This window comes from Dermacentor albipictus, chromosome 7, assembly GCF_038994185.2.
Source record: "Dermacentor albipictus isolate Rhodes 1998 colony chromosome 7, USDA_Dalb.pri_finalv2, whole genome shotgun sequence".
Classification (NCBI taxonomy): Eukaryota; Metazoa; Arthropoda; class Arachnida; order Ixodida; family Ixodidae; genus Dermacentor; species Dermacentor albipictus.
In genome coordinates this window covers 77,475,153-77,489,811 of record NC_091827.1, presented here as the reverse complement: position 1 = coordinate 77,489,811, position 14,659 = coordinate 77,475,153, and the positions used below count along the sequence as shown (strand labels likewise).

General features: G+C 44.0%; 2 protein-coding genes across 2 annotated transcripts; one reads left to right on the top strand and one right to left on the bottom strand.

The window, feature by feature from the left end:
• Nucleotides 1–510: 510 nt before the first annotated feature.
• Nucleotides 511–9,847, bottom strand: mRpS2 (mitochondrial ribosomal protein S2). The gene is made up of 4 exons (XM_065428315.2): nt 9,721–9,847; nt 9,413–9,511; nt 3,303–3,589; nt 511–1,008 (listed from the first exon to the last, which is right to left on the bottom strand). The coding sequence occupies exons 1-4, from the start codon at nt 9,755–9,757 to the stop codon at nt 580–582; spliced, it is 852 nt and encodes a 283-aa protein (XP_065284387.1). The 5' UTR covers nt 9,758–9,847; the 3' UTR covers nt 511–579.
• A 143-nt stretch (nt 9,848–9,990) lies between these two features.
• Nucleotides 9,991–14,211, top strand: LOC135899069 (thiol S-methyltransferase TMT1A-like). Its single transcript, XM_065428316.1, has 2 exons — nt 9,991–11,092; nt 12,902–14,211. Exons 1-2 carry the CDS (start codon nt 10,562–10,564, stop codon nt 13,211–13,213), a joined length of 843 nt encoding a protein of 280 aa, XP_065284388.1. The 5' UTR covers nt 9,991–10,561; the 3' UTR covers nt 13,214–14,211.
• Nucleotides 14,212–14,659: the final 448 nt, after the last annotated feature.

The window sequence follows — 14,659 nt, the reverse complement described above, 5'->3', positions numbered from 1 at the left end:
GCTGCCACTAGGAATGGTTCCTCTGAAGCTTGCACAGAAGTGGGCCATCATTTTGGGAATTGAGGATGCACTTTAATGATGGTTGCAATGGGATTAGATGGTGGTAACAGTAGCTTTACACAGCTTACAAAGTAAAGAAATAAGCAGCAGACCATTATGTCTATAATCTCTGCAACAGTGAGGTGTGCTAAAATCACCATGGGAACAAAGCAAAACCAGAACTTGCTGTTTCTCAGGATTTAGGGACACAACTTTAGCCACGGAACCCACTTCCTTGTCTCTCTTGTGCTACGTTCACTACCCCAAATTCATTTCACTGCATTCCATGACATCTACGGAAACCCACAGCAAAGCTTTTCACATGTTCATAGAGTTAAAGCACAAGCTGTGGACCTAATGCATCTTTGCTAATAAGAAAACACGAATACTGTACTGAAAAAAAAAAAACAGTGCATGTATGCACATGTGCATCCACATACACTGAATAAAGTAATGAACACCACTCCGAGGTTGGCAACTAACAAAATCCATTCTATTAACTATACAAGTTCTGTGATGTGACACTTGGGTCCTTGCCTTTCAAGTGCTTTCTGGCGTCTTTGACATGTTACCACTGGCTTCACCCATCGTCGCAATCAGTTTCACTGCTTCTTCTTGGTCTTTTTTCCGCCGCTCCTTTCCAAGAAGGATGGCAGTTTTGAAGAGGTTGCAGTACAGCTGTATTGCTGATGGCGTGTCATCATTTCCCGGGATTGGGTAGGTGATTAGCCGTGGGTCACAGTTGGTGTCAACGATGGCGACCGTCGGGATGAGCATGTTGTTGCACTCCTTGACAGCAAGGTGTTCCTCAAACACAGAGTCGAGCGTGGACAGCAGGATCACTGTGTCGGGAAGCCGTGTGACCGTACCAAACTGTGCCGCCGAATTGGTGAACAGGCCAGGCCGCCACCATCGGGCGTGGGCAAATTCCTGGCATGCCTTGGCTGTTTCTTCCACCATGTGGGCGGTCTGCGAACAAAGGCGACCGTTAACACATTTAAACGATCGATGACAAGATAGGGACTGAGAGAGAACAACAGTACTCCAGTGCAAACCTTTAGTAATTGATTTACTACTCGAAGCAGGCACTGGATACACATTGCAAATGGATGGTCTTTTGTGAGGATGTAATTTTGACTCTATGTATTTGCACATATATACTACAGCCAACACTTTAGTACTCCTGCCAATGGCTATTTAAGTTGACTGTCACATATTTTATTTTACGTATTTTGTTTTATCATGTCTTCTGTCCCCACACATCACGATATACAGTCGAATCTCATTATAGTAAAGTTGCATTTTACACAATCATACTTTCTTTAAATGGAAAAACAAGAACAGGAGGTTCCACATGTTGACCAGCGAAGGACATGATCTTGAGACCTAAAATTGGACACACATGGAAAGAGAAATGAATATAAAGGCAAGTGCCAGAAAGAACGATGCGAAACGAGAAAGGCCACAAAAGCACTTGAAGGGTACCAATCTACTCTTTCAGGTCGTCATGCTGAGACATGCATAAGCTTAGCAGTTACTGCTAGTCACACTGATGTGCATCAAGAGGTCACCCACAGTCAGGCTTGCCAGGTTCGGCGACTTCTTGATAAATTTGCTACCTTCAGAGGCTCCAGGGGACTGAAAATTGTGGTTGACGAATTGACTATTTTCTGGATACTTTTGGTGATGGTAATCAGTATTGGTAGTGTCCAAATTGCACTCCCTGCAACGACTCCTTCGAAGCAACAGCGCCAAGAGCCAGATCTAGAAGGCCATGGTTTTGTATGCTGCATGCGCCAGAAGGAAATCCAGGAGCTGGAAACATGTCATAGCTGCCATGTGACAAGTGGACCTTTTCCACAGAGTTTCATACTTTTCGGCTTGTCGTCCTGGGCTGTCCAGAAGTGCCTGATATGCCTCACACACAATGCTCATTGGCTGAAATCACTACCTCAGGCAGCCTGGGACTGTCAGGGACGGATAATTTAAGAGGCTCATTGAGTTTTTTTATAGGTGAGATACAGCATCCCTCTTTGAGTAGCAGGAATTCCTTAATCTTAAAGGCTTTCTCGTCCTGCGTTGGACTAAAGCAATAGCTGGTGTCCTAATCCCACCCCCAGTGACGGTTACTTTGATAGTCATAGTGGTGCAAGGATTGCATGCAGTGAGTTTATTGTGAAAATGCCAAAACCACTTCGGCTACGAGAAAACACACAAGTGTGCGGCGGATGTTAATCAAAGAAGGTCAGCTAGTCATTATGGTAAATTATGGTACAATAACATAAGATAATGTTTGTTTTGTTCTATTATATGTTCAGTGCAGCCGAAAACTACAGGTCATTTTTGCTTTTACTTCTTTATTTCTGCGTCAAAAATCAACAATTGTTGATTTCTTGCACCATGGCTACTTTTTTGGCTACCAAATGAAGTTTTCAGCTGGCAAAATCTTTGGCTACTCTTCGGAATTTCTTTGCTACATTTTGTCCTAAAGGCCTGGCAACCCTGCCTATGGTTAGGGAAATCTGAAACATTTCTTGAAATCTTAGCAACACTGCAGCAGCTTCTAACATTTTAAAAGACTTGTTGCGAAAAGGATTAGCCAGTAAAAGGATTAAATGAGCTAAATGTAAACTTTAACAAAGCTTACATCATGAACGGATGAAGAAATGTGCAGATGTGTAAGTGCAATAAATTCCAAACCAGAGAAGCTGGCTTTAAGGTCATTTACATGGCTTCTAGACACATAGCGTAGTTCTTGTAGCCTTGTTTCTAAATGGCACCAATTAAATATTTTTGAGCAATACACACATCATCCCCAAGCACAAACTTTGTTCAATCTGACAACTAGCCACACCTGAAACTGGTACAAATGCACACACTTTTGTCCGGAGAGCTTGAGCAATGCTCTTTGAGGCAGAGAAATTTATGTTTTCACACTGTTGCTCATTTTCGAGAGACAGTGTTTTTGAGTAGCGGTAGCCACATCAACACTAGAGTCACATGACTCATTTCTTAAAAAGGATTCATATTAGAAAGTCAAACCATGATATAACAAATAATCGGACATAATGATGCAAATCTAAAGTTATAGATTTTTTCGCCTGTATAAGAGTGTAAGTTTATATAACGACTATTGGAGATTACGCAGGTGTTTTCGTGTCGAATGGACTTTCAACCTTGCAGCTGCTGATCTGCCACTATTTGTCTGCTCTCCAGCATAGGGTGCTCTAAACAGGAACGGCTCTGCAATATCTTAAACTAACCTGCTGGTGCCTGGTGACAAATAAGATGATCCCGTCCCGGTAGGCAATATGCGCAACGAAGTTGAGCGCGCAGAATAGGTGATCGAGAGTCTTTTCCAGGTCAATGACGTGGTACCCCAGCCTGGAGCCAAATATGTAAGGCCGCATGAGGTCGTTCAGGAGACCCTCCTTGTGACCCAAGTGGACACGTGCGTCAAAAAGCTCGCGCACCGATAGCATCTTGCCGAGGCCAAAGTAGTCGGCATGCTGCAACGGATCCAGCGTCGTAGTGCTGGTGCTTGCCAGCTCTGTGGAAGCAATCAAAACAAGAAAGTGGTACAAAGCATTTCCAATAAGGCAGTAATTATGGTACAATCGGCACCAAAAGTTTACCGACAACACAAGAAGAGCGTCGCCATGGCTATCGAAGAGTGTGTCACATGAGAACGAGAAATCTAGACAAGCCTCGTGCTGAGTAAGAAAATTGACATGCATGCAAACAGAAAAAAGAAAAAAAAAAGAATTTCCAGCCTACTGCTGCTCTCCACTGCTGCTGACACACTGTAAGTGTCGTGAAGATGCCGTTTGGCAAGCACTCATGCCAAACTTTTGCAGTCGACTGTATATGGCACTGACCTTTATACCTTTCTATAGCACTGGTGTGTAAGCACATACCAACTTTCAGCAGTTATTTCACCGTACAGTATCTCCAAAGAGGCTATTGTAGGGCTGGGGTAGTATAAAGTACTGTGCAGAGCCACGTTACGCAATCGGTGTCAGAATCATTCAGCGGTTCATGATATGTTCAAGGAATTTGTCACCTGAGTGATCAAACAAGGCGAAGCAGCACATTCTGATGTTCAAGAGCACAGGCAAAATGACAAGCAGTATTGATGGCATCAGTATTGATGTAAAAGGAAGAGGAGTTCAGATCATGCTAGTTCCTCATGAATGTGGGTCTAGAGGGCTTAATGTAGTGATATAGTAAAGGAAATTGTAGCATAAAAGGTGCACAAATCAGCTGTTCGCTTTTGGAGTACACAGCCAGCTGAGCATTGATGCACCGTTCGATTCCACTTGGATTTTAGTGTTCTTTCTATGCACCGCTTCAATCTGGGTATTGCCAGGAGAAAGAAACCGAGCACACCTCCTTGTGCTCCTGTTGGGCTGCTGTATTCTGCAAGTTTTATGTCAAAAGACATGGAACAATTGCAGGCAAGCACTGTTCAGTAGTGCTACCTGTGCCACTCAAGGTCACTATCACCAGTAAGCAGCACTATCACTAAGCAGCAGCAAGAAACAGTGAAACTGTTTGACACAAAGCTTCAGGTGAGGTTGCATAATGCTCTCAGCTGCTGTTTATATGACCAATTATATTATCTTTCTGGTGACATTGGTTGACAGTGTAAGCAAAAATGGTCAATGTGGGTAAACAACGGACAATGCGGGCAAAAAGACACACTCATTAGATGAATCTGGTATTCTACTGCCAAATGCAACACAGAGGAGACCAATGACACAAGCAGGTTTCATGCTAGCATATGCATAGTCTGTGCACAAACGAATGTTTTTATGAGCCTTTGGGGCATTTACACTTCGCCTTAGCAAATATACAAGGTGCTCTTTTAAGGAAGTCGTTGCGCACCTGATAAACTCGGTACAAGTTCCCATAATGTCAATTACTTAAAATTTGGCAATATTACACATGAGAAGCTTTTTTTCGAAATGGGTCAAATCCACGTAAACAGAAGTTGAGAAAAAAGCAAAAATTTGTTACCGGACCTAAATGCAACGCTATCAAAGCTATTATATGATATGCTTTACATGTCAGCTAGGGCAAGTTTACGACCACAAGTAATGAAAAATTATGCGGCAAATATGCCCAATATTAGGGTGAGAACTTTGGATTTGGCTCGTATTGAATTGAAACGCTGGATTTTAGGTGGTATTGCTATGAAAACTTTATTAAAATTGGCTTTCGAGAATGGCATCATGTAATCTTGACAGAAAAGCTATAATAACATTGGCAGCAGGGCACTGCATTTTGCATTTTGGCAATGGTGCATTCTTGCTTTTACAGTGGTGATGCAGCTTCTTCTCACTTCGTCGTCCATGTCTAGGGATAGATCTTTCGCCGATCTCTTCATTGCCATCCGAATCCATGAACAACGATATCAGAAAAGCGAAGAACTCGCGAAAACACGAACGAAACACTCTGAGCTGTCAAGCGGGAACCAACTCCTTGGCAGGTACTGACAAGGAGGCTGCCATGGCTACATGACGTCATGCCAAAAGCGCTCTCCTATTGGGCAAATGGATTTGGCTCATTTTGATCCGTGCAACAGCTGGATCTGGCTCAATTTCGCTACGAAATACGATCTGCGAACACGTTCGCCTGGCGTTATTTGACCCATTTCGTTGCAACGGGTTTTCTATGAGAAAGTTGCCTAGTTTTTCTTGTCATTACCGTTTTATCTGACCTAGTTTCGGTTTGTGGATTTGGCTCATTTCGAAAAAAAAAAACTCCTCACATATTTTCCACTATGAAATTTCACCATCATTACCCCACTGATTGGTTTCAAGGGCAGTCGCATCCCAATAAAGGGAAAAAGAAATGTATATATGTATGGCGAAAAGTGAAAGTAGTGAAATATGCAAAATAGGGCTTTTAATGGTTGAAGAATGAGATTTAAGCGATGTTTGGAACACAAGCAACATAAGCTGGTGATGCCGTCTGGCAGCCAAGCGGTTACTGTTAGATTCTTTTCATTGCACCACCACACTAAGTCACAGCATTGAATGCCACAGCAAAATAACAAAGCAATTCTAATACAAATTCTTCCCAGGACAGTTACCATTATACTAAACTGAACCCCCCCAGAGAAACTGCTATCAAACTTACAAGTTCTGACCAACATCAGACATCTTCAAATCTGCCCATATGTTCAGACAGTAAGTAGGGCATGCTGAAGTTTAACTTAGAGACAAATTTCAATTCATGCACACACCATTAGATATCTAGAGAACTAGTATTCGTGCATCTTCACCCATTATTGCATTTACTTGTGTCCTCACTGTGTTATTTGTTATTCATGTTTACATTGCTTTGTTCGTTTTCCTCCTGTTATTTTTGGTTTATAACTGGTTTCTCTGCCCCACGACGGCCGCATTTCGATGGGGGCGAAATGCGAAAACACCCGTGTACTTAGATTTAGGTGCACATTAAAGAACCCCAGGTGGTCGAAATTTCCAGAGTCCTCCACTACAGCATGCCTCATAATCAGAAAGTGGTTTTGGCATGTAAAACCCCATAATTTAATTCTTTTTTAGGTTTCTCTGCCACTCCATTATTAAGAATTTTTGGTATAGTAGGATAAAAAAAAAAACAGCATTGGCAACCAAGGCACACGGACCGCGCCAGGTTGTTACTCCACCAGCCAATCACAGAAGCAGACAAAATCGTCATCATGGGACCATTTCAAAATGGCATCGTAGTTGATACCTCCGGTGTGTCTCCTGTTCTTGAAGAGTCTTTTCATCGGCGGAAGTGATGAGGCACGCAACAGACATGGACAAAGTGCATGGAGTCTAAGCATTTCACTCTTCAAAAGTCTGCGGTACAGTCCATTTCACTGCTGACCCCGTATTACTCATGAAACTTCACTGCCAACTGAAGTAAAACTTGGCAATAAATAGTTGCAGCGAAGCAAGCGTATTATTTCAGTTCAATAAAGAATTAGGCTTTCACCGTTTTGCTATAACAGACGAGTGAAAACGCACGAAATTATGCATTTATAACTATATTTTTGTGGTTACCACCTTATTTAGGTAACAGGGAAAGCTTGAAGTACGAACTATTTGCAGCTTTGCAGAGCAACAGTGACTGGTGGTTATGAGGGCCTGGGCAGACTTGAGTTGTATTCTACTATAGCTGGTCTTTTCAGTTGTTGAATTGTTAAAGTTTTACACAGAAGCAGTTGATATAGCGTTCAGTTTCCAGCCTGATTATATTATTGTGCCTATGGCTTCTCAAGTGCTATCCACCCTGCATTAAACGGCCCTTCACCAGGCCTCATAGTAAATTTTGGCTATAAGCTGTAAGTAGGTACGTGTCCTCTAGGGAGTGTTCTGCCGCAAAAATTTTTCATATCGGCTCATTAATAGCCGAGATATAAATATTTCAGTGCCGCGAGTTCGTGATTTGACAAGGCGAGCTCCACTGCATGGCGAGACACTCCCTCCACTTGCTCCGTCTAGCCTCCGCAAGCAAAATTCCTTCCCTGCGTTCTCCCATAACAAACTTCGAGCATAGAGTTTCTCACTATAACACCTAGAGGGAAATCTGGTGCCACCGTCTATGGGAGTTTCTTAAGGGGCACTGTGCCGTCATGGGAATGATGGTATATGTGTCTGCGAGACTTGAGCTGGCTGGTGTTGTAAGAGGCTTCGTCTAAGACGCGGATATGGCTACACAAATAACGTGTTCGTAAATTAAAATCTTCATAAAAGCTTTCACTCACCCATCTTACATGTTCCAGTGAAGTTTACTCACCTACAATGCATAACCAAGCAGAAAAAAAAACAAGAACAGACGACAAACAGTTCCAGAGCGAGCGTGAATCTTGTCGTCTGTCCTCCAACTTTAGCAGCCCGCTGGTACTTTTTAAGTTTCATATAATTGTACATGCAATAACAAGTTCTCATAGTTAAACAAAACATGGTTTTGTATAATAATAAAGCTAAAACAGCTTCTTACATGCTGTTTTCGTAGAAAATCAATCACTGTGACAGCCGGAACAGTGCTTGCAAGGCACCTCTTCAAGGTGTCGTTGCTCTCTGAGAACAATGTTCATCCAAAGCCATAATATACTGGCATTCTCATGCATACCACAGGGCAGCAGCGCCAGATGTCCCTCTAGGTAATAAAGCGAGAAACTCTGTGACCTTGAGGATCGCGTGACGCCTATGTCACGGGCACCACCTTTATTTTTTTTTCTCCTCACTTCTTTTTTTTTTTTTTCGGCGCGGCGCATTTTTGCTGACGGGGTGGCACGCGAGCTGTTGTGATGTCTCGTTTCGCACAGCGCCCGATTTTGCACGCTGTGCACAAGGACACATGACTAGCGGCATAATTCAGTGCTACACGAATACTGAGGCAGAACAAGCAGATTGCAGAGCATGATCACGTGCTGGTACACGGTAGAAAATGGCATAGTTTCGGTACCTGCGCATACGACTGCACGACTGTGGGAACAAGCAGACGAAGCGGAAGTATATCTCTCTTGCTTCGGTGCGAAGTAAAACAAAATACACACAGACATTCCGTTTGTGTTTTAGTATTTCTCTAAACTTCAATTCGTCAATTGAAGCAACAGATCACTCAAATAACAGATGTTGCCTTGAATAATTATTGAAGTCACGTATCACCACGAGCGACGCCACACTGCGGACCCGACTACGTAGGCGTGGGGACGCGACTACGTCACCGTCCGGCTTGGAGCACGGTCGCCGCGAGAGAAAGGGAAAATGGGGTTGGGATTGAAATTTCAGACCTTTTCGCGGCGCGTAGCGATGTAATTCTTTGGAAACACGACTGTTAGCGCGTTGTATGCTCTGCGCATGCAAGCTCAAAATGGCTAGACCTGGTAAGGGGCCCTTGGAAGAAAATGCAACTGCAGTGTCACTGACCTTACCAACATTACTCTTCGGGCAAAGTACGCGGTCGGCTTATTCGTTAGATATTTCTACAACTCCCTCCTATCTGTTACTTCTCTGCACGACGTCACTACACGCAGGCCTCACTGAAAGCGCAGAGAGCTGCATCTCGATGCTCTTTGGTCTGTTCACACCGACTTTCACGACAAGAGGTTCTTTGAATGACGGTGGGTTATTGCCCCGAGTTCATGCCGGCATGTGGCACAACCATGATTTACAGGGTTGGAATTCTCCTTTGACGCTAACGCAATTTCCACAAAAAGAGATAATTTTTAGCCATTCCCAGGTAATTTTCCCGTTCCCAGTTATACCCAGCTGAGAACTTCGCAGACCAACCTCGGTGACCACACAAAAGTTTGTAACGAGAGGGAACTACAGGTATATGGGGCACTGCATGCACATGTTCGATCACTCACTTTCTGCTTTCGGTTGAGGACTAGGCTGTTGGCCGAGAGCTTCGTGGGTACTGATATTCCTAGCGGAGACGACATTTCTCTGAAAAGAGCTGTACAGCCCTGGAAAGAGAAGCGTTGATGAGGTGAAAACATGCCGGACTAGCGCATGTTTTGTGCGAACGTGCGCAAAAGCTTCCAAAGCAATTCCACCCGGAGTTTGTGTGCTTTGGCAAGCGATTTGAAGCTTAGGGTGTGCACTTTATTTCAATTTTACATAGTTGAAACTACATTAGAAATAAACACGCAAAATGTGGACCAAATATACCCACCGAAGCGGCGCACGAAAGCTCGCATGGCGGGCGCCATTTTATTTGGTTGGAGTTGTCGCAGAGGAGGGACAACGCAACTCTAGAATAGTGTGACGCAGTCGCCATGTTTCTGTTGAACGAGTAACCATAATTTTTACAAAAAATGTAAATATTGCTATGCTAAACTGGTCCACCAAACAACGAATATTCTAGCATATTTTCTTCTATCTTAACATTATTTAGGCGTGTTTCCATGTTCGTTTCGAATAAACTTATTTGCAAAGTCGTGTCTTGACCTTGGTTATCGAATATACAAGGCGACCTATGTAAATCGACAATTCCCAAATGTTGATCCGATAGATTTGCATACCATATTTTACACAGAACTAAACAGAAACAAGCAATGTAGTTGCACGCTGCGGCACTGGCACGTTCAGCCTAGCGGCAACACGGAAACGAAAGTTCGTGTCCCAATTCATTTATCACCAAGGCAACAAGTCAGAGCGAAACAGTGGGAGAGGATCCATGAGGAGAGCAAGGTCGGAGCGTGGTCGGAGCCGATGGAGCATCGGGAGAGGGTGTGCGCGCTGTGACGGTAAAGAGCGCGCAAATGGGTGGAGTCACGGCAGCGGGATGAGGAAGATACGATCGACATGTTCAAACTTGACCTTGGACTAGTGCCTTCGACGAACCGACCCGAGCGAAGGAAAACGCGGGTACAAAGTCACGCGTTCTGCCCCCGGCACCGCGCGATCTTCCGTCTATCGCGTTCCCCTCCAGGCGACCGCATCTCCGACACAGATCGGCGCGACTACGGCATTGTCGCGGCCTCTTCGCTGCGCGCCCGCTTGTGTTCTTTCTTATGGCATGGATCGACTCGGTCCTCGCGTCCTTCCTGCACAACGTCTTCCTTCCTTTGATCGTGCTCAGCATCTGCCTCAGGTACGCGCTCCAGCGCGACTATACCACGCGACGACTCAAGTTCAAAGCATGGCTCTCCAACTACATGTCGTACCGGGAAACTGGGGCTATGCTCGAGGCTAAGGAGATTCTCTTCAGCAAACTCGAGTCCATCGTCTCACGCGACTGGTACCTGCGCAACCTGGGGCTCATCCGGATCCTCGAGATCGGCGCGGGCTCCGGTTCGAATCTCGCTTTCTACCCCCGGAACTGTCACCTCGTTGCCGTGGACAGCAACCCGTTCACAGCCTCTTACCTACGCCGAAAGTTGACGCGCGTTCCAGTGCTCCTCGAGATGTTTTTGGTGCAGAACGGAGGCTCTCTGAACAATGTCAAGAGCTGTTACGTGGACGCTGTTGTCACCACGCACGTGCTGTGCGGCGTGAAGGACTTGGACGCAATCCTCAAGGAGATCGCCCGCGTGTTGGCGCCGGTGAGTTGAGGGAAAGCCCACGCAGCTGCGCGCGCGCTCCTTGTTCGTCGAACGTACGGCATGCGGGTTGCACCGTGGAAGACTCTGAAATACAACCTGTTGCAAATTTGGTGAGCCCGAAGATGTGCGTTCTGGCCGAGAGACGTCAGTATTAGTACCGAGAGAAAGCCCTTGCAAAGTGCAGGGTGTTGAGGACTTTTAGCTTTGTGCATTTGAGTTCGCCCCAGTTAAGCTGCAGTGTCACCCACGTATGAACCACCTCACCCAAGTCAAGGTTTTACTTCGGTTGAACACCGTTAAGTTGCCGCGTTGCTTGTGGTTTGTTCAGGTATTTATGATAGAGAGAGAGAGGGAGAGAGAACGCATTCTCTTCAGTAACCTTAGGTATATACAACTGCTTATAGATCACTGCAGCGTTTGCTGCATATTGCACACTTGCAGGATTGCGATGCAGCTGCAAGAGTTGCATAGAAAGATTCTTTTCTGTTGGCACTTTAGCACAAGCTAAAGAAATGAAGCCTGTTGAAATAATCGTTAAGCTGCTTGTCGTGCTTTAGCTTTTTTCCCCCCGCAATGCTAAGGGGTTCTGCCATGTGCCTTAATTTTCATTAATTTGTTGATCGTTAGTTGTGCCTTCGAAGTAGTGACTGAGCAGCTTTAAAGAAGCTTTCCAAAAAACCACAAGTTATGTGTTAAATGAAGATCATTTTATTACATATGACCATAGGGGAAGGAAAAAACTTCCAACAGGCCTACATGATCCTAGATGCATTGCAATAAGTGTGGTGGAAATGGTGTGCAGTTTTAGGCTTTGCTGTTTGTGTTCATGGGGAAAACGGCAACCATTGATAAAGGCATTTGTTGCCCTCTCTGACATGACCTTGGTCAGCCCATTGCAAAGTGTGGAGGAAGTGTGCTCAGCTCTGAGTGAGAAAGGGCATGAAGAAGGGAGGAGGTGATTACCCATAAGTTAAAGGTGCCAGTGTGAGGACACTTCCTGAAGAGTGATGTCAGGGCCTCACCTCAAGCTTTTTCCTTCCTTCATGAACTTTACTAGTGCAGCTGTGACTAGCATAATAGAGCAGTATAAACATGAATACAGTCAACCACAAAAGTTTATGACAAATAGCTACAAATTCTGAAAAAGCTGAGTTCTTTTAAAGATTGAGGACTTGGGCACAAATTCAAAGTTTCAACCTATAGTAGTTCTTTCGTCCTACATAGTGAGCCAATAAATTAAAATTGCCATGCCTTAATGGAGTGTAAATTCACATTTTCCTGGGAACTTGTGTACTGTAAACGTGTTGCTGACTGTACACAATGTGCCTGTCTTATACACGTTCACTGCAGTGTGGCTCACTGGTGGGTCACACAGTTATTCCCACTGTGCAAGCGACATCTTTGCTTGAAATCAATGAACAGAAAAACTTGTTGTTCCTGGTCCAATGCAATGTGGTGCCATCCGTGTGCACCTTGATAAAGTTTCAAAGGAGCACACCTTCCCGGTGATGTACCAGTTGGTTACGGCACACCAGCGCAATATAAGTGACCCACCAGTGAGTCATCATACACAGGAACCAGCATTTGAAAAGTACTGCTGTAGCGAACATGTTAATATCACTTTGAAAGCTGCATTTACAGCTTTGCCCTTGTTTTGTTCCTCATTGAAAATTACTTATGCCTCCCAATGCGATCCCCTGTGGCCTTTTCTTGCTCTTTGCTTCCGTGAATTGTCTTCTTCTACGACCCTATTTATTTGTGCAATTAACTTTTCAATGATCTCATGTACGTTTAACCCTATAACTGCAGGGTGGCAAATTCTTCTATGTGGAACACATGTGCCATGATCCTGGCGACTGGCGTCGCTATGTGCAGATGCTCGTTAACCCACTCTGGCGGAGGCTCTTCAACGGCTGCAGCCTGACCCAGGAGTTGCATGACAGCATCCAAAAGTCGGCACACTTTGCCTCTGTATCGCAGTGCAAGGTCTATTCAGCGCGGAGCAAGTTTGTTGGCATTTTCCTCAACCCCGTTCTAGTGGGCATCGCAACCAAGAGAGATTTTGTACGGAGGAGGCCGATGAAGTTGAGCAATGCCTTTCTGACTACACGGGCAATGTAGAGCGGTCGGTGATGTTTAATGCAATCTAGACTACTGATGTGACATTTTCGACTTTTCATTCTTGTGTGTAGAATGGTGACGTTCCTGGACCTTGAAACCCAAGAAAAGATACTGGCATGCCTCAGACACTCCTAAATAAAAATTTGCTATATAATAGCTGTCTGCAAAACAGTTTTGATTTCATTTCCCAGAAGGTGTATGTATCGTGACACATAAGCTGGTCACTTGAGAACAGGACATTGCGATGCTTTGGCTCTAGCTCCGGTTCACTTTGTCATCTGTTATGCTAGTATTCACTGCGCAGCCCTATGTTGCAGCATAGCAGATGACAGAGCAAGCGCCAAAAGGTTGCTATGTCCTGGTCCCACTTGAACCAGCTTCTGTGTCACAATACATACACCTACTGGGAAATTAAATCGACATTGTTTTGTAGATAGCTATTACAGTAAATTTTGTTTAGGGCAATATGAGGCACAACTGTATTTTTTTTTTCGGTTACAAGGCTTGGACACGTCATTAACAGGAAGCTTTAGCTCAGGCCCAACACCGACACAGTCTATTCAAATACATGTAAAACGCAAAAACGCTTTTCTGAGATAACTCCTGGACCAGTTTTAATGAAATTTGTTGTATTTGAGAGAGAAAGTTAAATTCTAGTGACTGTTGGAAGTGGAATTTCGATTTAGGGCCTGAATTTTATGAAAATAATTTTTTAAAATTTGAAAGTTTGAAAAATATAGACGCATGAAGTTTATAAATTAATAGCTCTGCATGAAAAACAGATATCGCAGTTCTGTAGACAGCATCCATTACATCATTCAAAGCGGACAAATTCGATATGTCAATTTATATCTTATGTGAATCTGTTACGTTGTGTACAACATATCAATTTTGTCCACTTTAGATATGCTATCAGATGCGATTCACAGAATTGTGCTATCATTTTTCCTTGCTGAGTTAGAGTTGTAAACTTGATAGTTTCGTTTTTCCCAAATTTTCACTTTTTGCCAATATTTAATAAAAAATTGACCTAAATAAAAACTTCGAAACCGGCAGTCACTAGATTTTAAGTTTTTCTTTTAGATGCAACAAACCTTGTCAAATTTGGTGTAGTGGTTGCAGAGAAAAACGAATTCTCCTTTCACAGGTGTTTAGATAGGGGCATCCGAGCTAAAACTTCCTCTTAATGCACAAAAATGAAAAGTCCGAAATGTCCTGACAGTACCTGTTTAACAGACGTAAACCTTCAAGCTTTTCATCATTATGATCCCTGTCCTCAAAACTTGGGCTGCGAAGGCCTGTGGTCTCAATGGGTGAAATTCCTCTACATGGAGATTTGCCAGTTTTACTGTGGGAATCGGCAATCAATTTCACTGATTACAATCTCTTGCAAAGGAAGTGGACAGGTAATATCCTGGCTGTGTGCTTGTGCACATGCACCTTAGC